The 27,052-nt window shown below is 39.0% G+C and overlaps 1 protein-coding gene across 1 annotated transcript in view; it reads left to right on the forward strand.

Moving 5' to 3' along the window:
* The window catches only part of Gpc6 (glypican 6), a 1,056,528-nt gene that overhangs the window by 926,776 nt on the left and 102,700 nt on the right, over positions 1–27,052 (forward strand). Inside the window, exon 5 of the mRNA XM_027938906.2 lies at positions 19,614–19,744. Coding sequence (XP_027794707.1) covers positions 19,614–19,744 — 131 coding nt within the window. The remainder of the gene's footprint in view (positions 1–19,613; positions 19,745–27,052) is intronic.

The following is a 27,052-nucleotide window of genomic DNA, read 5'->3' on the forward strand; positions in this document are numbered from 1 at the left end:
ATGGAACAGTGGTTCCTCTGCCTGGCGCTTGTGAAAACACACGTAGGCACACAGACAAGGGCACAACCACGGGCACACACATACTCCAGCTCCAGCCCACCTACCTGAGACTCAAGCAGGGCTCCTGGGCCAGAATAACAAGTCCAGGTAGTGCTCTGGTTTCTGTTCTTACCCACCCTGAACAGAGCCCATCCTAACATTTACACTTTGAGACTGAGCAATTTGCTTCACCTCCAGGGTCTTAGTTCCAGGACCACGGAAGGAGATAATAGTGGTTCCTATTTAATCTCCAAGCCCTGAAGCTATTAGAACAGTCCCAAACTTGGAAACCTCCCTCCCTCCATCAGTCCCCCTCCCTCAGTCCCTCCCCCTCCCTTCCAACAGTGCTGGCTCCCCACCCTCCTCCTCTCCTTCCCTCCTCCTTCCCCTCTTTCTTTCTCCCTCCTCCTCCTCTGGAAAGTGATCTCTATCTTCACGTGGTATATTTTGAAGATAGCTTTAAACAAGAGGCATAGGCACAAGAAATAACAAAAGTCATCTTGCCATTTCTCATCTCTTCTTACAGATGAAGTCACCACCTCCTAAAATGAGTTTTTTCTCTCTCTTTTTTTGACAATCCAGCTTCCTTCTTTGGGTCTAGTGACCCCATGGTACAGGACATACTGCCCTCTTTTTTCATTTTCCTTTTTGTTCACATGGCACTGAGCAACAAAATAATAAAAAATATCTATTTTTTAATAATACCAGCACACACACGAGGAGGAGGAGAAGGCTCCCTGTTGCTTACTGAATTACCCACTAATCACTCTGTTTGGACTCAGCGGGGAATTCTTACAACACACCTGACTTTTCATTTATTTATTTTTTATTGGTTCTGGGAGAGGTTTGCGATTCATTCCGTGTGGGTTGCAAGCCTTCATACTACAGGAGCAAATGGTCTCTGGGGTGATTTGCTTTATTAACTTTTAGGGCAAAGGAGGGAGAAATAGAAGAATTGCCTAACTGCAATATGCTGGTGAAAAGTTTAGATTTTTGTACTTCAGTGACACTTTGAAATGTTTTAACTGGTCCTTTTTCCTAATGATCCATGGGCTGGTGGTGGAGAAGAGTCTGATGGAGTGGAAAGACAGCTGGCTGGAAAGCAGAGAATCAGGCAATGATCATAGCCCTGCCACTTGGGCCAGGCCAGCTCACTGACATCTTGCATTCCTGGGACTCAATGTCCTTCTCCAGAAAACAAAGGGGTAGGACTGTCTCTGTCCTCTTTCAGTAAAATTTTATGTCTTCATAAATGGTGCTGAAACCAAACTTCAATGTTATCTTTGTTGAGAAATGAAAAGAACTCTCCTATCCATAGCAATATAATAATTATAATCTGCAGTACATCATGCTTGGTGTTGCATTTAATCCCCAAAGCAAAGGAGAAAGAGTCCCTATAATAATAGGAGGATACCCCAGCCTACAAAAGCCAAGTTTCCCCAGATCACTGAGCCTGTGGCGGTGACACCCAGCCTGAGACCTGGCACACATCACGATCTTCCCTTTCTCTAGACTGCCTCTCAGGGATATCAGACAGACCATTCAAGCTGCTAAGAATTCCAAGTAACTCAAGTGTAATATGTGAGGTGATACAGAGTAAGGAGCAATGTGAGTGCCCTGTGAGTTCATGAAGGACAATTCAGGATCATGGTGCCTTGTAGCTGAGAAAGAAGGAGAAAAGGCTCAGAGAGAACAAAAGAGCTTTAAGTTTATTATCTATGATTTCTCTTTCAATATTCTTTTTAAAAATATTAAAGCACTTAGAAGTTAGTAAGTAAATAAAATTCCAAGTTAGCACATTGGTGCTATTTGGGCAATCTGGGCACTTAGAATACTGGATGGAGTGAATGAGTCAAGGGTATGGGTCCAGAGGCTGCTATTTTTATCAAATGAGTTACTTTTCCTCTTTGGGTTCCCTTTTTCCAAATTATAAAGCAATTGGTTGGTTCAAATTAGTCTACTAGATACCAAAATCCTGTAGGAGGCACAGAGGATATAAAGACAGTTCTCTCGGAAAGATCGTTGAGAACTCGTTACCCCTTAAAGTCTGTGATTCATCATTAAGGCAAAGACTGATAGGTGGGTGTGAATATTTGAACATTCCAAGCTACAAATGACATAAAAACTTATTTGTATGAAGAATAAGCAATAAAAATTTAAATAAAGAGTTATAGTTGGTAGTATACACTTTGATGTCCATCAAATTCATGATTTACAAGGCCCGCTCTTTCTGGCTTATCATGTAACTAAACATTTCAAAGATATAATACAGCAGTGAGATGATGCTTACGTGAATATATTATATTTTTATGAAATACAATGCATCATTCTACTAAAAAGAAACTGTCTGAAAATGAGTTCTGTAGATTCTAATTTCTGCACTGTGAAAGGACAACTAGTGAATTATTTCCCCCCACAATTTGCATTTTCTTTTCCAGTGTTGAAGTAAAATAAGCCTCTTTGTTTGCACTGGTTTCAGAATCAAATTGGTTTGTATATTTGTTCTCGCCTCCTCTTCCTGAATTTGGTTTCAAAATAAACAGTTATTTTCATTAAATTTTCTCTCCTTCTCTCTCTCTCTCTCTCTCTCTCTCTCTCTCTCTCTCTCTCTCTCTCTCTCTCTCTCGGTTTTAGTTCTTTAGTTACTGTAATTATTCTGGGTGACTGTCCCTGTTTTATTTTTGAATCTGATATCTGTGGCCTGTTTAAAATTGCATTTAATTGGTTGACTTTCATTTTCTGTTGTTCACCTTGCTTTGTGGTATTAATTTCTTTATATTACCAATTTTATGTTTACCAAATGCAGACAAATCACAAGCAAAAATAAATAAATAAATAACATTCATCACTGAGATTGTTGTAAAAGTTAGTGGCGAACTCGGAGTCTTGAAAAGCAGCAAAAACTACCTTGTTTGGTGAAGCCAAAAATATCAGAAGCTGGAATGGGGCAGGGAAGTGGGGATTGTTAACCTAGAAATAACCTTTGGCACAAACAAAACCTCCGAAACTTTTCAATTTTGAGCTAAAAGAACTAAAAAGTTATTTCTACCTAATAAAAAAGTACAATAAGATTCTAAATTCCCACAGAAACTCTTCATCTATGTTATAACACATCAAAAGCCACCGAGGGGCCATTTATCCTATAGGCAGCGCTTATAAAGTTTTGCAGGCATTTGCGGTTGTGTGCAGGGAAGGGGAGTAGGGAGGGCGTTTTAGGGCAGGGGAGAGAGAGCAAAGATAGTTTTTATGAAGTTGCTAGAAGAAAATATAGGAAGACTTTTAAAATGTTCTAATAGTTCATTTGATGAATGTTCATTGAATAACTCTCAGGATCCAAATACAGGTGTCTCTCAGTATCCATGGAAGATTGGTTCCAGGAACCCAGTGGATTCCAAAATCTCCAGATGCTCAAGTCCCTCATGTAAAATGGCGTAGTATTTACATGTAACCTACGCGCATCTTCCTGTATACTTTAAATCCTCTCTAGAGGACTTACAATACCTAATGCAATGTAAATGGGATGCTATGGTTGTTACACTGCCTTGTTTAGGAAATAATGAGAAGAAAACGTCTATTCAGGTTCAATAAGATGCAAACTTTTAAAATTATTTTCAGTCAGAGGTTAGTTAACTCTGGGGATGTGGAACCCACAGATGAAGAAGGCGGCTACGTGGCTCTGGATGTTGGACTGTAGCAGTGAAAAAAGCAGAATTCCCTGCCCTCTTGAAGATGACAAGAAATGGGACATTAGCAAATAAATATATAATAAGGCCACAAGTAATTAGTCAGCAAGGAATAAAAGCAATGGGAGGAAGTTGACTAGGAGTTTTTAGGGTGGGAAAAGCTGGAGACATAAAGAAATTAAGAGTGAGTTGATATCCAGGAGGAAAGTGTTCAGGAAGAAGGACCAGTGAGCGGCCAGGTACCCGGCAACAGAGTAGGCACAGAGATGACCTTGGACAGGAGGCATGGCACGAGGCCAAGAAGAGTGTTTTAGATGATTCACAAAGTAGACTTTACAAAATTAGAACTCTCTGCATAGCAAAAAACAAACAAACAAATAAAAAAAAACCCACATTAAATGAAGCCAAGGGACAAGCAACAACTAGGGACACATTGATCATTTCTGTCACAACAGGGAAGGTTTCCTTCATTTTTAAAAAAAAAAGCAAGCCCTTTTACATCAATATGAAAAAGTCAATAATCCCCAGGGAAAAACAAATGGTGAAAGAATATTAAGAGACGGGGAACAAAAATAAAAAACTTTTAAGTAGATTAAAGATGTCCGGCCTTATCCATAATGAGGGAATTTCAAATGAGAACCACACTGGGATGCCTATTTCTCATCCTATCCATTGGCAAAGATCTGAATGTTTGATCTAAATAACATCTAAAAGCTTGAGACTTGGAGAACCAGACCCTGCCATGGGTTGTTAGCGGGAAACTAAGCAGGTACAGCCTTTATGGGAAGAAATTGGGCAGTGGCTCTAAAAATGTTAAATGTTCACATCTTCGACCTGGCAGCGTTACTTCTAAGAGTTTATCCAAGAGATTCATTTGCACAGATGTTCAATGAATTATGTACAAGATACCAGAACATTATTGATAATGGAAGGGAATCCTGGGGCATGTTGAGGAGTGAGAAATTAATTAGAAGCCAGGGTACAGTTTGATTAAGAATCTTTAAAAAAAAAAAAAAAAAAAAAAAAAAAAAAAAAAAAAACTTAAATTCTGAGCTGTTTTTGAGCAGGTAGAATGATTCCAAGGCTATGTTTAAAAAAAAAAAATGTCTGCCATTGGTTTCAGGAGGGACTGGGTATGGGGGAGAGATGGGTGACAACTTCCATGTCATTCAAAGAGTTCTGACTGAGCTCTGAGGGGGCAGCCTTCTTAGTGGGCAGGAGCATAGGGGTGGGGTAGGCGAGGCCTGAGGCCTGTGAGGTAGGCAGGGACCAGCACATGAAGGGGCTCTCTTATGCCAAGCTAATAGACACCCACTGTATGCCTTGAGAGTAGGGCAGTGGCCAAATCAAATTTGCATTTTTAAAAGACAGTCCCACTAGCAATGTCAGAGAAGAGAGTGGAGAACAGCAAAGCCCAACATAATGTAAAGAAAAAAATTTTTAAACTCCAAAAAGTGCATGGACCTCCTGGCTGTGTAAGTTCACATCCTCCACTGTCAAGTCTGCCTCTTTCCTGGTTCCTCAGACCTTGTCTGCCCACTGTGGCTGCGGACTTCTCAGCTGTGCTCTCTTTCCAGAACTCTCCGGAAGCATATTCTCATCCCAGATCTCACTGGGGCATTTTAATTAGTTGGGTGGGGTGAAAGGGAAGGACGTGTACATTCTGCATACCTGTCTCCAGCAAGCCCAGGTAGATGGTAGAGTCCCTAATTACAGCCGTGCTAAGGGCCTTAATCAGCCGACGCATAAACACTGAAGCTAGTTTTTTTTTTTTTTTTTTTTTTTTGATTTTTCCTTTTTCTTTTAACGAATAACTGAATGCTAGTGAATGAATTTACCAGGGTGCCTTTAAAATTGCTTGATTTTTAAAAATTCTTTCATATGCTTCTCAGTGGGGAAAGCATCGTAGTTAAGCTGAAGCCTGGGTGACAAGAGGGGGTGAGCTCTACTTCCAAAGAAAAGAGCAAAACTGAGCACCAAGGAATTCTCAGGAAACAATGGGGCAGATTGTGCTTGTTGATCCCATTTTTCAAGAGGAGATTATTAAGGACACATTTAGACAATTTAATGAGAGCGTTGAAGTGGAACATTATTATCTTAGTTCAAATCTTCCTCAAATGAGGGAAATTTTTTTAAAAAAATTATATTCTTTACTTTTGTTAATTCAAAAACACGCTATATTCCATGAAGGCAGCACCATGGACAGCTTTTGTCCCTACCACCAATCCACAGTGATGGAGCAACATGCCTTGGCAAATGTCAAGTGGTTATTAGATTAAGTTGGGGTTACTCAAATTGAATTTTCAAGGTTATACATTCTATAACTACTTAGGAAATATTTAATAACATCTCTTTTTTTTAAAAGGCTTTCTCATCTTGCCTCCTCTAAAACAGTTTGAAACAGTTGTCTTCTAGCTAAGACAATGGTGTTCAGCTGAGTCACTTCTGATTTTGTATTTCCTCATTATAGTTTGGGTCTGGAATGTCCAAAAGTACATGTGTTGAAAGCATGGTCCCCAGTACGGCAAGGTTCAGAGGTGGGGATTTTAGGCTGTGAATGAATCATAAGGGCTCTGATTTTATCAGTGGATTAATCCATTTGGTGGATTATTCCATAGATAGCTGAATGGTTTACTAGAAGTAGCACCTAGCTAGAGAAAGTACATCACTGGGTGAGTTCCCTGAAAGGGTTTATCTTGACCCCAGCCCCTTTTTTCTCTCTCTTCCTGTTTCTCGGCTACTGTGAGCTGAACAGTTTTCCTGTCGTACCCTTCTGCCATGAGGTTCTGCCTCACCCCATACACAGAGCAATGGAACCAGCCACCCATGGACCAATATCTCTAAAACCAAGAACCAACATAAATCTACCTTCTCTAAGGTGTTTTTGTCAAGTATTTTGGGTCACAGCAATGAAACCTGCTAACATACTCCTGCAGAGGTAAATTAAGGACATGTATGATCATATAAAGTCATACTTGACATCTATATCCTAGAGGATTATAAACCTTTGGGAATCCCCACAGTAAGACAGCTTTCAATCTGGAGCCACCCAGAGAGCAAAGATGAGTGTTCAGCTGAGTCAGTAGATTCCTTCTTCCAAACCAACACTCCGTCTCTCTCATGTTCTCCCTAATCTGAGGCAAGCCAATATGCTTTGGTATCTTGATGCTCTGCAAAGTGACAACAAGTTTCCCTGTGTGTTCCTTGTAGGGCAACATTTTAGTTTTTCTTAACCATCATGATATTTGTAAACAGGGGTGCCAATAATGCTTTCATTAAAAGCATTATTGTGAGAAAGTTTCTTTAAAATAATCAGAAACAAGGTCATAAGTATGAGCAGCCCAATTATGATTATCAGCTTACGCCCATAACCTTCTACTCCTGGGCAGCTCATGTCTGAACCTCAAGGTCAAGAACAGATAGCTTCCGTGTCCGGCACAGAACCTCATATTGAACTGGAAGTCACCATAGCAACTGGGCAATCAGTTGGCACTCTCATAGGGAAAGTTCCCAGAAGAGGTGTCACTTCTCTTGCTAGACAGCTCAAGGACCATAATTCAGTCACTGCTCCCAACACACAGTAAATGCTAAATTTGTTAAATATTATTTGATAAGCAGCTATCATCTATGCATTCACTTAACGTATAAAATAGCACTATTTATATATCTTAACGTCATCCACATGCCTCACACCTCACATAAGTTGCTTTCGATATACTTCCACCAAAATATTTAGCAAATTTGTTCCCACCTTTTCACTTTTCACTAGAGGCAACAGTGTACAAAAACTAAATGTTGCTGAGAGTTAAAGGCGCCAGGCATTGTGCTAGTAATTTTTAAAGCACCATCTTATTTCATTGCTCATTCTACACTTATTAGATAGATAGATACAGTAATAATCTCCATTGCATAGATGAAGAAAATGGGTCTTTATGAATTAAACAACCTTCCCATTTCTCCCAGCCAGGCACCTGACTCCATAGTCCCCTTTCCTAAGCAGAACATGTTGACCTAGAGGTAAAATTCTACCTGCAACCCAACTCCTTGCCTTTGGATGGACACCTCTAGAAGAAGCTACTCATCTCCACTATGTAAACTGAGGCATATTGTTTCTAATTCATCTATATTTTATTATCCATTTAGAAACAAAGAGGATATACACTGCTTAAGCAAGGCAACAGTCTTCTTTAAAGAGAAGCAAAAGTTGGTGACATAGGAGATGTGTGCAGAAAGGATCAGCTAGCTGATTGCTACCTGGCAGACTGACTGTCCTCATTTAATTGGCAAGAGAGAACAACTCCAAGAGCAGAGTTAAAAAGAACATTCCAAATATTTCGAAATATAAATGGCAGCAGATAATTCAGATAGTACAGGATGGCAGCCTCCGGAGCAAATTATAGCCATGTTGTGACTTAATTGGTTTCAGAGAAACTCACCAACTACTGTCTTGATGTCATACTATTTTGTATTCTTTCACTGTGGGAAGAAAAAGGGGCTGAGGTGTCCCAAGTCCTGACTTACCTTAGCCACAAGGTAAACAGAGGGTTCTCCTTAGATTAGGGGAGTTTGGTTTGTTAGGGGCTTGATTGGCAGGTGGGAAGCAAACTAGACAAGCAGAGATGCTTCCCCCTGCTCAGTGGACTGTGGAGACATTCTCCCAACTGGGAGCTGAAACCTGAGGCCTAGGAGAAGCTGCCTTTTTCTTCAGACCTTTTCTCAGATCCAGGATGAAACAACTCCGACCCTCCTCTGTGAATTCCTCACCTGACAATATGCCTGAACTAGCTTCTTAAAGGCAGTCTGTAAGCATGACTTTTACAGTGACTTGCAAAATACTGGTAAAGTGTTCTGAAAGCTGCTTTTCCTTTTATGTTGTGCCTATTTAGAGCAAACATGAAAACCAAGGGTGGGAGAGGTAATATCATATAGGTACATGTATTTTTTATTTGTAATTTCTTTTATATTTGTGGACACATATATATGAGTTATTTGCATGAACTTATCTGATGTTCTATCAGTCCTTATTTTCACAAACAACTTTATAGTAGAAAAACTGTAAGCTCCCCAAACCCACTATTTATGACTGTTAGCCATTCTCCTGCTCTTATCAATAACCTAAGTGTAACTGTAATCAGTATTCCTGTTATTTTTATCTGGATGTTATTTAGATGTTATATAGATGTCATTTTATCCAGACATGATTTTTATCTGAGGTTTTCCAGAAATTTAAATAATTTGCATATTTTTAGTTAAAAGGGATATAGTGTTTCAATTTATTTGTGTATATTTGTACTAGTTAATGCTATATCATTAGTATTTTGATTAATAAAAGCTTCTACTGAGGGGCAGAGCCGCCCCCCACCCCCCTCGCCTGCCAGGTAGGGGAAGGGTGACCACCGACAGAAAAGGCCCAGTGGCCCAGGGCGGGACAGAGCTTCCAATCACTCCTGCAAGGTAGGCGGGCCTGCGACCCACTGGCAGAAGAGGAGCAGCCGCCTGCTGAGAGGCTGAGCCGCCCCCTCCCCCTGCGCCGGCATAGTAGAGGGAACTGGGACCAAACACAGAGCAGGCCCAGCGGCCTGCTGAGGGGCACAGCCGCCCCCCACCCCCCTCGCCTGCCAGGTAGGGGAAGGGTGACCACCGACAGAAAAGGCCCAGTGGCCCGCGGCGGGACAGAGCTTCCAATCACTCCTGCAAGGTAGGCGGGCCTGCGACCCACCGGCAGAAGAGGAGCAGCGGCCTGCTGGGAGGCAGAGCCGCCCCCTCCCCCCCGCGCCTGCAAGGTAGTCGGAACTGAGACCACCATCAGAACAGGTCAGACCTGCAACCGAGAGACAGAACAGGCCCAGTGGCCTGAGGAAGGGTAGAGCCGCCCCCCCCCCCACACGCCTGCAAAGTAGGCGGACCTGCGACCCACTGGCAGTACAGCCCCAGAGGCCTGCAGAGGGGCAGTGCCGCTGCCTGCGCCTGCAAAGTAGGCAGAACTGCGACCACCGACAGAACAAGCCTAGCGGCCCGCAGAGGGACAGAGCCGCCGCCCGCGCCTGCAAGGACGGCGGACCTGCTACCGACTGGCAGAGCAGGCCCAGCGGCCTGCCGGCGTGGTAGGCACATTGCCCCAATTGGCGGAGGGGCAGAGCCGCCGCCCGTGCCTGCGAGGGAGACTTTGCAACTATACAAGACCAATATAAATATATAGGGGGAAAATTCAATAGCACAACAGTTTCACCAAGAAGAAAGGAACGCGAACAGTATGAAGAGACAAGGAAAGAAAGGACCACAAGCATTGCAGGTCAACTCAACTTTAGAAGAGGTAATAGCTGCAGCTGATGGAATGTCAGATAAAGAATTCAGGATATACATGCTTCAGATGATCTGGAGTCTCAAGGAAGACATCAGACAGCAAAATCAGACAATGAAAGATCACTTCAACAATGAATTACATAAACAAATCCAAGAAGCAAAAGATCAACTATACAGGGAAATAGAGGTTATAAAAAACAAACAAACAGAAATCCTAGAAATGCAGGAAGCAATAAGCCAACTTAAAAACTCAATTGAGAATACTACCAGCAGAGTAGAACACTTAGAAGACAGAACATCAGACAATGAAGATAAAGTATATCAACTTGAAAAGAACATAGACAGCTCAGCAAGACTGTTAAGAAACCATGAGCAGAACATCCAAGAAATATGGGATAACATCAAGAGACCAAATTTAAGAGTCATTGGGATACAGGAAGGAACAGAGTTTCAAACCAAAGGAATGAGCAATCTATTCAATGAAATAATTCGAGAAAACTTCCCAGATTTGAAGAATGAGACAGAACCCCAAATCCTAGAAGCCTACAGGACGCAGAATGTGCAAAATCATAAGACACCCACACCTAGACACATTATAATGAAGATGCCCAACATACAGAACAAGGAGAGAATTTTAAAAGCTACAAGAGAAAGGAAGCAGATCACATTTAGGGGTAAGCCAATCAGGATAACAGCTGATCTTTCAACACAGACTCTGAAAGCTAGAAGATCCTGGAATAACATATTTCAAACACTGAAAGAAAATGGGTTCCAACCAAGAATTGTGTTTCCAGCGAAATTAAGCTTCAGGATGGAAGATGAAATTAAAACCTTCCACGATAAACAAAAGTTAAAAGAATTTGCAGCTAGAAAACCATCTCTTCAAAACATCCTTGGCAAAACATTACAGGAAGAGGAAATGGAAAATAACAATGAAAACCAACAGTGGGAGGTAGGATACTAAAGGGGGGAAAATAATCAAAGTGGAAAACAAACCATGTTTAGTAACATAAATAAACAAATATGGCTGGAAGAACAACCCATATCTCAATAATAACCCTAAATGTTAATGGCTTAAACTCACCAATTAAGAGACACAGGCTAGTAGAATGGATCACAAAACAAGACCCAACAATATGCTGCCTACAGGAGACGCATTTGATAGGAAAAGACATACATAGGCTGAAGGTGAAAGGTTGGGAAAAATCATATCACTCATATGGACTTCGGAAACAAGCAGGAGTATCCATACTCATATCAAATAAAATAGATTTTAAGCCAAAGTTAATCAAAAGGGATAAAGAGGGACACTACATACTGCTCAAGGGAACCATACACCAACAAGACATAACAATCATAAATATATATGCCCCAAACAATGGTGCAGCTATGTTCATCAAACAAACTCTTCTCAAGTTCAAGAGTCTAATAGACCACCATACAATAATCATGGGAGACTTCAACACACCTCTCTCACCACTGGACAGATCTTCCAAACAAAAGTTGAATAAGGAAACTATAGAACTCAATAACACAATTAATAACCTAGATTTAATTGACATATATAGAATATACCACCCAACATCAAACAGTTACACTTTTTTCTCAGCAGCACATGGATCCTTCTCAAAAATAGATCATATATTATGTCATAGGGAAACTCTTAGACAATACAAAGGAGTAGAGATAATACCATGCATCCTATCTGATCATAATGGAATGGAACTGAAAATCAACGATAAAAGAAGGAAGGAAAAAGAATATATCACTTGGAGAATGAACAATAGGTTACTGAATGATCAATGGGTTATAGAAGACATCAAGGAGGAAATTAAAAAATTCTTAGAGATTAATGAAAACACAGACACAACATATCGGAATCTATGGGACACATTGAAAGCAGTTCTAAGAGGAAAATTCATTGCTTGGAGTTCATTCCTTAAAAAAAGAAAAAACCAACAAATAAATGATCTCATACTTCATCTCAAAATCCTAGAAAAAGAAGAGCAAAACAACAGCAAAAGAAGTAGAAGGCAAGAAATAATTAAAATCAGAGCTGAAATCAATGAAATCGAAACAAAAGAAACAATTGAAAAAATTGACAAAACTAAAAGTTGGTTCTTTGAAAAAATAAACAAAATCGACAGACCCTTAGCCATGCTAGCGAAGAGAAGAAGAGAGAGAACTCAAATCACTAACATACGGGATGAAAGAGGCAATATCACAACAGACACTTCAGAAATACAGAAGATAATCAAAAATTATTTTGAATCCTTATACTCCAATAAATTAGAAGATAGTGAAGGCATAGATAAATTTCTTAAGTCATATGATCTGCCCAGATTGAGTCAGGAGGATATAGACAACCTAAACAGACCAATATCAATTGAGGAAATAGAAGAAACCATCAAAAGACTACCAACTAAGAAAAGCCCAGGACCGGATGGGTATACAGCAGAGTTTTACAAAACCTTTAAAGAGGAACTAATACCAATACTTTTCAAGCTACTTCGGGAAATAGAAAAAGAGGGAGAACTTCCAAATTCATTCTACGAGGCCAACATCACCCTGATACCTAAACCAGACAAAGACACTTCAAAGAAAGAAAACTACAGACCAATATCTCTAATGAACCTAGATGCAAAAATCCTCAATAAAATTCTGGCCACTCGGATACAAAGGCACATCAAAAAAATTGTGCACCATGATCAAGTAGGATTCATCCCTGGGATGCAAGGCTGGTTCAATATAAGGAAATCAATAAATGTTATTCACCACATCAATAGACTTAAAAATAAGAACCATATGATCATCTCGATAGATGCGGAAAAAGCATTCGACAAAGTACAGCATCCCTTTATGTTCAAAACTCTAGAAAAACTAGGGATAACAGGAACATACCTCAATATTGTAAAAGCAATCTATGCTAAGCCTCAGGCTAGCATCATTCTGAATGGAGAAAAATTGAAGGCATTCCCTCTAAAATCTGGAACAAGACAGGGATGCCCTCTCTCACCACTTCTGTTCAACATAGTTCTCGAAACACTGGCCAGAGCAATTAGACAGACGAAAGAAATTAAAGGCATCAAAATAGGAAAAGAAGAACTTAAATTATCACTATTTGCAGATGACATGATTCTATACCTAGCAGACCCAAAAGGGTCTACAAAGAAACTATTAGAGCTAATAAATGAATTCAGCAAAGTGGCAGGATATAAAATCAACACGCATAAATCAAAGGCATTCCTGTATATCAGCGACAAATCCTCTGAAATGGAAATGAGGACAACCACTCCATTCACAATATCTTCAAAAAAAATAAAATACTTGGGAATCAACCTAACAAAAGAGGTGAAAGACTTATACAATGAAAACTACAGAACCCTAAAGAGAGAAATAGAAGAAGATCTTAGAAGATGGAAAAATATACCCTGTTCATGGATAGGCAGAACTAACATCATCAAAATGGCGATATTACCAAAAGTTCTCTATAGGTTTAATGCAATGCCAATCAAAATCCCAACGGCATTTCTTGTAGAAATAGAGAAAGCAATCATGAAATTCATATGGAAAAATAAAAGACCCAGAATAGCAAAAACAATGCTAAGCAGGAAGTGTGAATCAGGCGGTATAGCGATACCAGACTTCAAACTATATTACAGAGCAATAGTAACAAAAACAGCATGGTACTGGTACCAAAACAGGCGGGTGGACCAATGGTACAGAATAGAGGACACAGAAACCAATCCACAAAACTACAACTATCTTATATTTGATAAAGGGGCTAAAAGCATGCATTGGAGGAAGGATAGCATCTTCAACAAATGGTGCTGGGAAAACTGGAAATCCATATGCAACAAAATGAAACTGAATCCCTTTCTCTCGCCATGCACAAAAGTTAATTCAAAATGGATCAAGGAGCTTGATATCAAATCAGAGACGCGCCGTCTGATAGAAGAAAAAGTTGGCTACGATCTACAGTCGGTGGGGTCGGGCTCCAAATTCCTCAATAGGACACCCATAGCACAAAAGTTAATAACTAGAATCAACAAATGGGACTTACTCAAACTAAAAAGTTTTTTCTCAGCAAAAGATACAATAAGAGAGGTAAATAGAGAGCCTACATCCTGGGAACAAATCTTTACTCCTCACACTTCAGATAGAGCCCTAATATCCAGAGTATACAAAGAGCTCAAAAAATTAGACAATAAGAGAACAAACAACCCAATCAACAAATGGGCCAAGGACCTGAACAGACACTTCTCAGAGGAGGACATACAGTCAATCAACAAGTACATGAAAAAATGCTCACCATCTCTAGCAGTCAGAGAAATGCAAATCAAAACCACCCTAAGATACCATCTCACTCCAGTTAGATTGGCAGCCATTATGAAGTCAAACAACAACAAGTGCTGGCGAGGATGTGGGGAAAAGGGCACACTTGTACATTGCTGGTGGGACTGCAAATTGGTGCAGCCAATTTGGAAAGCAGTATGGAGATTTCTTGGAAAGCTGGGAATGGAGCCACCATTTGACCCAGCTATTCCCCTTCTCGGTCTATTCCCTAAAGACCTAAAAAGAGCATGCTACAGGGACACTGCTACATCGATGTTCATAGCAGCACAATTCACAATAGCTAGACTGTGGAACCAACCTAGATGCCCTTCAATGGATGAATGGATAAAAAAAATGTGGCATTTATACACAATGGAGTATTACTCTGCATTAAAAAATGACAAAATCATAGAATTTACAGGGAAATGGATGGCATTAGAGCAGATTATGCTAAGTGAAGCTAGCCAATCCCTAAAAAACAAATGTCAAATGTCTTCTTTGATATAAGGAGAGTAGCTAAGAACAGAGTAGGGTCGAAGAGCATGAGAAGAAGATTAACATTAAACAGGGAGGAGAGGTGGGAGGGAAAGGGAGAGAGAAGGGAAAATGCATGGAAATGGAAGGAGACCCTCAGAGGTATACAAAAGTACATACAAGAGGAAGTGAGGGGAAGGGGAAAAATAATACAAGGGGGACAAACGAATGTCAGTAAAGGGGGCAGAGAGAGAAGAGGGGAGGGGAGGGGAGGGGAGGGGAGGGGGGATAGTAGAGGATAGGAAAGACAGCAGAATACAACAGACACTAGTATGGCAATATGTAAATCAATGGATGTGTAACTGACGTGATTCTGCAATCTGTATATGGGGTAAAAATGGGAGCTCATAACCCACTTGAATCAAATTGTGAAATATGATATATCAAGAACTATGTAATGTTTTGAACAACCAACAATAAAAAATTAAAAAAAAAAAAAAAAAAAATAAAAGCTTCTAAAATTACTCTTTTGATGATGATGATGATGATAAGTTTGAAATCCCTTTCAACATACTTTTAAGTGTACAACATAGTATTATTAACTAAATGTTCATTGCTTTATATAATGGTGATACTGAGGTTTTGAGCCAATCCATGTTGTCTTTGAGTCTTTGAAAGACAATCTAACTTTATTTAGCTAAACATTTTATCTATAAAACAAAACAAATAACCTACACCCTCTAACAAACAGCTAAAAATAAGGAGCATATTCTGACTGATGAGCTAAATTAAAAGAAAAATAGACACATCCTTACATCAAAAAAACTATCATCTTATGATTTCTCTCTCATATGTGTAAGCTAGAGAGAAATAAAGAAATAAAACGTAGGGGAGGCAAGTAACCCATGAAAAAATAAGAGAGATCTTTGGAGTAGAGGAAGAGGATTGATGGGGAGAAAGAGGAACAAGAAAAGGGAGGAATTGTGGAGTGAAAATTGAGAAATTATGCTAAGTACATACAATGAATATAGCACAATGAACTTCACCTTTATATATATATCTGTAAATCACCAATTAAAAAGCTAAATAAATAGATAAATAGGAGGATGACCAATAGGGTAGAGGAAGGGACATGGAAGGAGGGAGGAGGGGAAGGAATAAAGAAGCACTAGAGATCATAATGGGGCAAATTACAATCAGTGCATCCATGATCATGTCAAATGAACCTAACTATTATGCATAGTTACAATGCACTAATAAAAACATTAAAAATGCACCATTCTAAGTTAATTTGTGTAACAAAGCAAATGAATTGACATCAAGAATGGAAATACAAGAACAAGCAGTCTTTGGGTGCATGTAGTCATTGGCTGTGTTTGGTGTAGGCCATCAACAGTCACCTTTCTTCATAGCCATACAAGCAACTCACTACTGAAGAAAGGGTCACCCTAGCACTTTACTCTGATTTGGGGAGGTGAGTTTGCAGGCCCAGGAAGCTACCAGGCTAGTGCTGTGGCCTTGGAAACATGGAGTGGAAAGATTGAAATCACCAGAGAAACTTCCCCCACTTCGTGATACAAATTGAGCAGCTACTTGCCTTCCCTACAGAAGCAAAAGTCTGCTAGGAAAGAGAGTATTTTAATTTAAACCAAAAGTGAACCTTCTTGAAGATGTTTTAGCTCCTATAATTTCAAACTGTAACTCTATGTTGGGTCCTTAGGATCCAATTCAAAAGGGTGGATTTTGCCCAGGCTACAACTACTTCCACATTTTCAGTGAAACCCGCATTATTACAGTATGAACTCAACCTACTCGTGGTGGATACGTCACCATGTGTAATAGACCGGTGCTTGCTATATGATGATTTATGTAGATATGCATATAAAGCACAGACTTAAGCTTCCCATGGTTTTCAGTTCCTTAATTTTATTTGTTGGAAAACTCCATGGTACCACTTTTTTTTTCCTGTATAAGGATTTCTTGATTTTTTTTAATGATACATCTGTCTAGAGAAACTTGCTCATTCATCATAATTAATCTTCATCAAAAAGCCTGCTGGAAAGTTTGATGATAAAGGGATTATTTTTGATAAGCACACCAAATAGATATAAAGTCAAAAAGAAGCAGACCAGCTTTCAGACAACATTTAGCTGTCCTTCAAAATATTCAAGGAAAATTTAAAAAAAAAATTTTTTTTGCTTGCTATCTTTTTTTTTTTTTTGCTTCCCCATTGTGCATTATAGTTAATGGGATTTGTTGTTATATTTTCATACATGCACACAATACAACAATATAATTTGGTCACTATTACTCCCCAGCATTTCCCCCTTCCCTCCCTGGCTCCCATCCTTTGGTTCCTTTCCTCTCCTAAACTCCCTTTGATTTCCATGAGACCCCACCAGTCCACCTTTCTTTTCCTTTGTAGATTCTGCGTAGGAGAAAAAACGTGTCTCTTGACCTTCTGAGTTTGACTTACTTCACTTAGTATAATGGTCTCTATATCCATCCATTTTCCTGGAAACGGCATAATTTTGTTTTTCTTTATGTCTGAATGTAACTTAATTGTGTATATATACCATTTTATTCATTCTTTCATTGATGAACACCTAGGCTGGTTTCATACTTTGGCTATTGTGAATTGTGCTGCTATAAACACGGGTATTCATGTATCACTGTTGTAAGGTGATTCTTCAGCGTAACTACTGAGGAGTGGTATTGCTGGGTCATATGGTGGTTTCATGCCCAGTCTTTTGAGGAGCCCCCATACTGATTTACATAGTGGTTTTACTAATGCCCATTGCCACCAACATTGTAAAAGAGTTTAAAGGAAGATTTTTAACATTGAAATACTACAACCATCTTCTGTCCACATTGCCAGATAATTATTAGGTCATTAAGATCTGGGGAAATAGCTATTTTTGCTACAAGATCCTCCCATGACATACACACATAAGTCCGTTATCTGAGGGAAAACATCAGGAAATTTGTTCTTCACGTGACCCTGCTCCTGCATATGTTTTTCAGGCCACTTGCTCCATGAGAATCATAGAGATGGAGCATGGGAGTGGAGGAGGTGGGGAGGGGACTCACTGAAGCTCCACTTCAGCACTGAAAGCTCTAGTTCTTGGTCATTCCAAGAGAATACAGGGGAGACTCAGTTATAAAAGCTGATACTGTTTATAAAGCCTGGGGATCTTTAAAGTTTTGCTTCCCAGACAGTTCTGTATCTTTCATGTAAAAAAAAAAAAGTTATCTTTCTTACCAGCCTAATTCATAGCTACTTATAACCCTGAATATTTTTTTGATGTTGGACTTTGATTGAACATGGTTGGGTATGTAATGAAAATAAAATTTGGTTTCCTCATAGAACTACTATAAAACAGCAAACTATAAACAGTCTTTTATATTAATAATATATTATATTTAGAAAGCAGATTATATGATATATGTATACTGTATTTCATTACAAGCTTAAAATATTCATGCACAGAGAAAAAATACATAGGGTATATACTACACTGTTTATAGTGTTATTCTGGGAAGTAGGATTATGGTGTATTTCTCTTCTTTTATGTGTTTTGAGAATATTGGATAATAAACATAGATTATTTTGAAATAAAAAAAGGAAAGTGTTTAAAATTGGCTTCTAAGAGTTTAACAATTGAAAAGCTCGAGATCTATTGAGTCTATAGGTTGAGTCTAGATTATCCTGTTTAATATGGTGACTGCTGGTCTCAAATGGTTATTTTAAATTATGTTTACATTAATTAATTCAGTTCTTCAATCATACTAGACACAAATATTCTTCCAATACTACAGTTTCATTATCACAAAAAAAAAAAAGTCTATTCCACAGCCCCGGTGGGGAGCAGGTTACCAAAGGATACTGGTTACCAAGAACAGAAGATAGACAGTTTTCAGTGGTGTCAACTCCTTGTCACCAGTCCCTCTTGTACACCTCACTAACCTGTGACCTAATAAACTCAGAATTTCCCATGCCATTCAGCTAGTTAGTGACAGAGCAAAGACAGACAGACTCCTAATTCATAGCTCTTGCCTCCATATCAACAGCATCATCTTCTGCAGAAAACTGGCACTCCCGAGCAATGTTCAATTCAATTCAGTTCAGCAGGATTTCATAGACATTTTTTAAGTGTTGAAAATGTGATGTGCATCATCATAGGCCTTAACTGTATCAAACCAAGTAAGAGAAATTCCCCTTATCCTTCCCACCCCCAAGGGATTTTGAAGATCACAAACAGAGGGGTGTGCTGGGTAGAGTGATTGCACAGTATAGGGACAGGCCTATTTTCCTGGGAAATCCATAAATACTTCATAAAGGTGGATATACTTGAGTTGGGTCTTGATATTTTGGCATCCAAATTCACAGATCAACAAATCTTTGAGGTTCCCATTTTTCCGAGCTCCAAAAGAAGAGAGGCTAGACCCTGCTTTGGAATGCACTTGATCCCTGGCCTAACACTGTTTTTCATTTCATGTGGAATAGTTAGATATGTTCAAGTCTCTGCATTTGGACTGATTTTTTTTATCTTTAAGTTTGGTTCCATGTATGTAAAATAATTTTTACATCTTCAAATGAAATTTTAAAAAGTGATGATTTTAAGATTTTGTCCTCCATTTTATTTTTGACTATATAAGATTAAGAAAAAAAAATGAACATGAACATTTATTTTTCAGCCAGTTTTGAAAATGTTTGAATGCACATTAAGAACCTGGAAACTCCTGTTCTCAAATAAATCATGTCCCTTATTTCAACAGATGCAATGCTCTTGGTGGCAGAGCGACTAGAAGGGCCTTTCAACATTGAGTCCGTCATGGACCCCATAGATGTCAAGATTTCTGAAGCCATTATGAACATGCAGGAGAACAGCATGCAGGTGTCTGCAAAGGTATTTGCATTAATAATGTATCTACTAATATATGTACATAATACAGGTGCAGTAACCTAAAAATGAAGTCACAAGATATATTGGCTGGGATGATAAATTATAATACGCTGCCAGTGAGCTTTTCCTGTTGAGCTAAATTTGCTACTTTGTGAAAAGTGTGTAACAAAATGGCATTGAGAAGGGAAGCCATTTTTTCCTTCGCAACCCCTCAATCATGACAAAATGATTGGCTGCCTAAAAGTTTCAGGGAGCCCCAAGTATGCTAACGAATTCCCTCATGTTTGTGAGCAATTGGGTGAAATTTTCTTTTTTCATGTTTGAAATGTCCACACACCCTCACCATGTTCTGTCTCTCTAGTAACTTCTGATTTATCGTTGGCTGTAAAGGTGAGGCACATGTTCTGTATGTTCAATTGTAAATAATTAAACATCCTATCTGGCTTCCTTTTAAGACTAGGTCAAACGTTCATTAATGAATCATCAGGGGCAAACGTTCCTTTGTATGGAGTCGAGCATACATTAAAAGGAAAAATGTAGTGCATTTTCATAAATCATATGAGACAGGGCTCCTGGGCTTGCAGCTGCAGAACACAAAAACCAGGTGCACAGAGGTTTTTGGATTGTTGTTGTTGTTTTGTTTTATTTTGTTTTCTGCACCCAGTTGAAGATACACAGGACCCTCTTCAAGCAAAATTGAGACATTTTTAGTGGGTCTCCAGCTTCCTCCTTCGTCAGCCCTTTCCTCCCACACTGTGCCTGCACAATGCCCTTCTGTTCTCTTTCCCAGTCTCCCTGTCAAGAAACACTAACGAAATCTATATCAGTCCTTTAAACCTAGTGACTGAGCGATTGCATTTTAATTGAAAGTCATTTGCACTAAAATATGTCAGGCAAAGAGTTGCATGATTAGCTTTCTTCAATTTTTAAAATCCTTTGTGAAAGAGATTTCAAATATAATCAAGGAGGAGGCGAGAAATTGCAAAGCAGAAAGAAAGCCATGGAATCCCCCTAGGTCTGTATGGTTGAGTGTAAATCAAACAAGATTTGGGCTTTTTAGGGTAAACTTGTAGGAAGTAGGAGGAGAAAGACTCTAGCCTGGGTTTCTTTCTCTGGAAGATGGGTGAGCCAAGAGTTTCCCAGACCTGTTTCTGGGCTTGGGGTACCCAGCATGAAGGAGAACACTCCAAATTACCATCAACTATTGGGGAAATGGCACATTTAGGGGTTCCATGACAGGTTATTTTCTTTCTTTCCTATGCAGAAAAAAAATGAACAATCATCTATTTCTCTCAAATCTATGGCTTAGAAACTGATGGCTCTTGTTTTGAGAGGCCAAATATCCCGGTAGTGCTCAAGTAATTAGGTGCTAAGGTTGTATTCGTTCAAACTGGCTCTAGAGAAGAGGACACAAAACAGACATGGGCAAAAGGGTCATTAAAGGGTCTGAGAACATCCCTCACTTTCTGGAAATAAGTGTCTGTTTCCATTGGGGCGTGCTCCTACATGTTCAAGTCAAGTATTTCTTCCTTTTTTTTTTTCTTTTCATACATCCTTTCAGCAAAAAATTATTGAGAATCTACATGTCAGGCAGGTTCTGGGGAGACAGGAGGGGACAAGGCACAGCTCCTACATGAACAAGGTCATGGCCCCCTTCTTTGCCTTTCAGCTGCTTCCCTTGCAGAGTGGGATCCAGACTCCTGCCAGGTCTTGCACTGTCTGGTCCCTGCCAACCTGTGACCTTCACTTCTTGTCATTCAACGCTGTGCAGCCATCTGGATTTTTGTCAGTCCCTTGAATGTTTCTTTGCCTGTAATGCTTTACCTGCCAGTCCCATTTCTGCAGGTCCCTCTTGTGATTCTCTATTAAAATCTGGGTTTCTATCCCACATTGGAAATAGACTGGTGTGCTGGGACTTGCTGCTTGGCACTCCTTTGACTTCACTAGTGGGAAACTCTAGGTCATACAGGAGTCACTGATGTGTTCCTAGAACCCAGCTCAACCCTTGGTTCAGAGAAACTCTCAACAAATAATAATTGGATTACTTAAAAAAAGAAAAAGAGGAGTAGCACTAGTAAGTGAACTCCAAACAACTTTTAAGAAATCAACCTTTTTCAAGGATCGCCTATATTACTTTTAATTAGTTTTTAAAAATGGAAAAACAGAAAACTACATATTTATAGTATACGTGATGTTTTGAAACAGCTATACAAAGTGGAGTGGATAAATTAAGCTGATTAACATATGCATTATACTTTACATACTTACCATATATTTTTTGTAGTGAGAACACTTTAAATCTAGTCTTTAAGCAATTTTCAAGCATACAATACATTGTTGTTAAGTATATTTCAAATCAAGTATTCCATCAAAAATTCTCCAAGTCTGGCGGACTCTTTTACTAGAATGTCAATGAGATGTTTTTGTGGATTTTGTCCAACTACATTAGAATACTATTGCTGTTAATAAAAATGTCCTTTGAAATGACATATTTCTTTGTAAGAAATGCCAAAATCAAGAGGAGAAATAATACAAGGCACATAAGAGTCTATTGGCACAGGGGATACAATAAAAAGGGTCATGTAATAATAATACAAAAACATGTCCAATGGACTAGCAGCAAGAGTGTATCTGGTAGGTGTGGCATAGAGGAAAGAGAATGGAGGGAGTTAAAAAGAGGAAAGAAAAGAGGATCAGGACCTGCAAGGTGGCGTTGAAAAAGAGCCAAATCCAGCTTTTAATATTGTGGCAAGATCAAGGTGGTTAGAATTGGGATAAATTTAACAGGAAACACCAATAGGATCGGCCAGTAAATAAACATGTTCTGAAAAGAAGTTTTTATTTCATCAGTGGAATGGAATTTTCTTCTAAATTTAGAAATACATGGTCTCGTTTTCCATATAAGCCACATCCATGGAATTCCACATGAAGGGGAATCTAAAATGTACATGCTAGCTAAGAAGTAATATTTATCCTTTTTCTAAAAGGAATCCTTAGTCACTGTGGATAAAGACTCTCATTAAACTTGAAGTTCTGAATTTCCATACTGGGACTGGAGTATCTACCTAGAGATACTGTTCACTTCTGATCGGTAAAATTCACATGTGGCCAAGAGCTATTTCTTAATTGGGGGCAGGACATTCTGAGAATTAGAAATCTGTTTACACATTAAAATGACTTTTTACTCCAGGATATGATTAGTACCTTTTCCTTTGAAAATCGTATATTTTATTAAAGCATTTACGGATAGAAGTCATTCCCAAAGCCACTTAAGAAAACAGCAATATATATAACTGCCAAATCATATTTATTGAGCATATGCTGCCAAACAGCGTACTAAGTGCTTTTCATGGTTTACATTATATGATATCTATAAAAATGCTGTGATGAGTTTATATTTCCCCATAGTTTTCAGACAAAGAAACCAAGACTTGGAAAAGTAAAGAACCTTACCAAGATCTCATGGTGCCGTGGGTATTCCAAAGCCCATCTTTCAGATCAATATATTACAATGAGGCTGATGTCTGCAAAGTGAATCTCATAAGAGGGTAGAATTCAGTGAATATTTGCTCAGTAAATCAAGTATTAAGAGAAGGATTCACAACCTTCAGTAAAACCTGCATGAGAAGGTATAGAACAGAAGTGGCAAAGGCCGGTGAACTCAAGCTGTCGTCCTGATTCCCTTTACAACTGTACCTACTATTTCCCAACATGACAAATTCTGATTAAACATTTATTTTATCCATCCTAATCACTCATTCCTTCCAACCTTTCCCAGAATTGTTATAGTAAAAAATATAAAATTCCTTTTTCTCCTTTCTGTATCTAAAGGCAAAAGAAATGCTTCAGATATGAAATCCTTTTCAACAAATGCTCTCATCATATCTAGAGGAAGGAGAACTAATCTCTTTGTACATAATAATTGAGATCATGAATTAGAGGGATTTACAGACTAATGAAAAGATCTGTTCTCCCCATGTATGTTCATGCTTCAATCTTGTCCCAGATCTGTTTTTACAGATATTGCCAAGTTCGTCTGCCTCTCCTATTTAGCCCACAGGGAAGCAGTGGGGGTAAGGCGCAATGAGATTCCTTTCTAAAAACAGAAAAAAGAAAAAAAAAATACATGACCATACCAAATTGTGTAACCAAGCTACAGTATGCATTTTAATGATAACATCACAGTGCTCATTTTTTAGACCTTTATTTTATTTATTTATTTATTTATTTATTTATTTATTTGATGTGGCTCTGAGGATTGAACCCAGTGCTTCACACATGCAGGGCAAGCGCTCTACCACTGAGCCACAACCTCAGCCCCCCCACAGTGCTCATTTTAATTCCAGATCTTTTTACTCTTTGTACAGATCACCTACATTTTTAAAAACTGAGGACAAAAGTATATTAAAATTTTTCTTGGTTTTCTGTTGGGCAAAGAATCACTTCGTAATGATGACAGCGAATACCTCACCGTAGGCCAGGCACAAGAACTTCAGTGGATTCTTGTGTGGGTCTCTTCCTAGATTCCTTATTTACATACTTATTTGAAATCCTTACTGCATTCTTGTGAAGCATCCATTTCCTTGTTTTATAGGTAAGGGATGTTAAATTTAGGAGATTAAATAGCTAGCCTGAGGTGGCAGAGGTGGGAGGGATTACAGCCCACATCTGTCTGAACCAAAGAAAAAGATTTTCCCAGCATGCCACAGTTTCCTCCTTAAGTATCTACCCACCAGGAACAGATGCACATCAGCACTGGAGGGTTAGCTGTGTGAGGGAGGGCTGGGTGCCTCCACACACTGTGGGGGGCCTGTTAGTGAGAGGCAGGGTATTAGGTCTTCCAACCTCAACCCCCTTATTACCTTAGCCAACTGCACAGTCTTCAAAGACATGCAAAAACCTTTTTGTTTCTCCTCCTCCCCCAAATAAAAGCAGTTCAAAAGCTGCAAGTTTGTGGAAATTCCCCAAGGGAAAGTGGGAAAAAATGAGCTGAATCTCTGCCTTTGAATATCAGCTGTGTTGATAATCTCCGTCCTATCCTATCAGGGAAGATGAAACTGATCTCGTTAGATATATTTAACTATATTAGGAATAATTTCAAACCTAATCCAGGAAAAGATTGGTTTGTCAGATATAATCTAAATTAAGAAGGAAGACTTATTAAATTCCAATTGAAACTACTCATTCAATTAACACTTATTACAGATGAGGGTAGAACCCATTACAGAGGAGCAGGATGTGCTTCGGGTACTCAATTTTCTCCGGATAATTCTTCCTGAATCTACCACTCAAATAAAATGAAGAAAATCTAAGAGAACAGAAAAGAGAATGTAATCATTTCTGTTCTCTGGCTTTTGGGTTTTAGTCTCCTCATCTATAAAATGACAGACTATTTATTTAAATGGCCCCCTTCCAGCACAATAGTTTTTTACAAACATTATCCCTTGATAATTTGCCAACATCCATTCCATCAGGGATCCATGATATATTAGGAATATCAAATGGAGAAAATCTTGTCTTACAGATAGCGGACATTGTTTAGAATTTAGTTCAAGCAAATATATTTCTGTTCCAGTAGCATTTATCTTTCCTTTCTTTAAGCCCCATGCCCTTCTTAAAGCAGACAGCATATTATTCCTTGAGTTATGGTTATTTTTGTACTTACTTTTTCCTGCCCAGGATTATAAGTAATTTAAGGAGAAGAGTTACATCTGACTCATTCCCACGTTCTGCCCAGGGCCTCCCTAGCACACCACTTTACACATGGAAGAAACGGATGTTTTCCTGAGTGGAATTCAGAACATGAAAATAGAGTGCCAAATACTTTAAAATGTATTTGAAGCTAGTCTAGTATTCTTCAGACTAGCATAGAAGTTAGTGCATATTTGACTTCAGCCTGACCTGGGATCTGGTTGTTACCACTTGTGTGATTTAAACTCAATTAACCCACATTGAAAATGAGCACTCTAATAGGTTGTTTGAGGGCACAATGAAACCGGACATATCAATGTTTAGTATGGGATTTTTTGAATCAAGACCACTCATAGAAGTTGAGCATCTTAATTGTCATTATTGAAAACATCTGTGATACATACAGTCTAAAGGGCATCGGTTCTGGGTCTTGCCTTGTCTGAGGGAGTCTGTGGGCTTATTCTTAGCATCAAGATCAGAAAAGCAGATCTGACATCCCCACCTCCGCACTGAACCCCATACCTGTATGTCATTCTCTTCAATGGCAGGTTGTCTCCTGGAGACTGATCTGAACAAACATCTAAGGAGAGCAGACTCCAGGGAAGAGTGGTTACTGATGGTCAACAACCCCATTCTAGTCTGTGCCTGTTGGCCACACCAGTGCTACCACAGCAGAGATTTCAGCGGCCTCTGCCCAATATCACATTTTTCTTACACTGAGGGAAAAAGTGGTCTTGGTCTCTTCTGCCTATCCTCTGGGGGGAAAAAGCCAATGACCATATTACATAGAAAGCTTGATATTCTCTTTCTACTCCTGTAGTCTCATTTTCAAAGGAAAGAGTACATTCTGAATGATTCTTCATTTGCAGTATTTCTTCTGGCTTATTCAAATTCAGAGTTGATATTCTACCCATCGGTTCTCACATATAACATTCCACCAAGAAACAGTGACCTTGGAAAGTCTTCTTTTCTTTGAATTCTTCATCACTATGCAGAAAATCAGGGTCTGTTCTATTTTTGTTTGTAACAGGACAAGATTCTTCAGAAACTAGATATGGTGGGGAAGGGTGTAAAAAATACTGTTTTACAATGTAAAATGAAGGTCTGGGAAAAAATGCTTATAAAGCACTTCTAGCAAATGCATCTGAAGTAAACTAGCTTTAACTGCCCTTCTATGTAAAAGAGATTTTTTTTTTTCTTTTTGGTGGTAAAGGAAAACTCTTGATTATCTGTAACCTTTGGAGATTTACCTTAAGATATTCTTTCACTTTAATTTCAGGGCAAAAGATGAGAAGATTATATTTAATGTAGTCTACTCAAGAATAGATGATTTGAAACTCAATTTAGTTTTTAACAGTACGTTCTTAGAAACAATGGAAGGCAATTTCCTGGTCTCCTGAAGTCCCCTTGTAAATGCTTCCTGCCTTAAAGAGAAGAGTTGCTTCCCTCTGCAGAGGATTATTATTAGAGGAATTTCCGTGGCCTCTGCCAGATCTCACAAAGATACCCCCTTATCCCAGCTTCTTAGTAACTTCCCTCTGGGAACAGGTGACAGGATTTGACCCTGATGGAGTTTTTGCCTTGGGAAGGCAATATGTAGACATTCAAAAGAGCCACCTT

The sequence above is a fragment of the Marmota flaviventris genome, chromosome 4, assembly GCF_047511675.1.
Source record: "Marmota flaviventris isolate mMarFla1 chromosome 4, mMarFla1.hap1, whole genome shotgun sequence".
In the NCBI taxonomy this organism is placed as follows: Eukaryota; Metazoa; Chordata; class Mammalia; order Rodentia; family Sciuridae; genus Marmota; species Marmota flaviventris.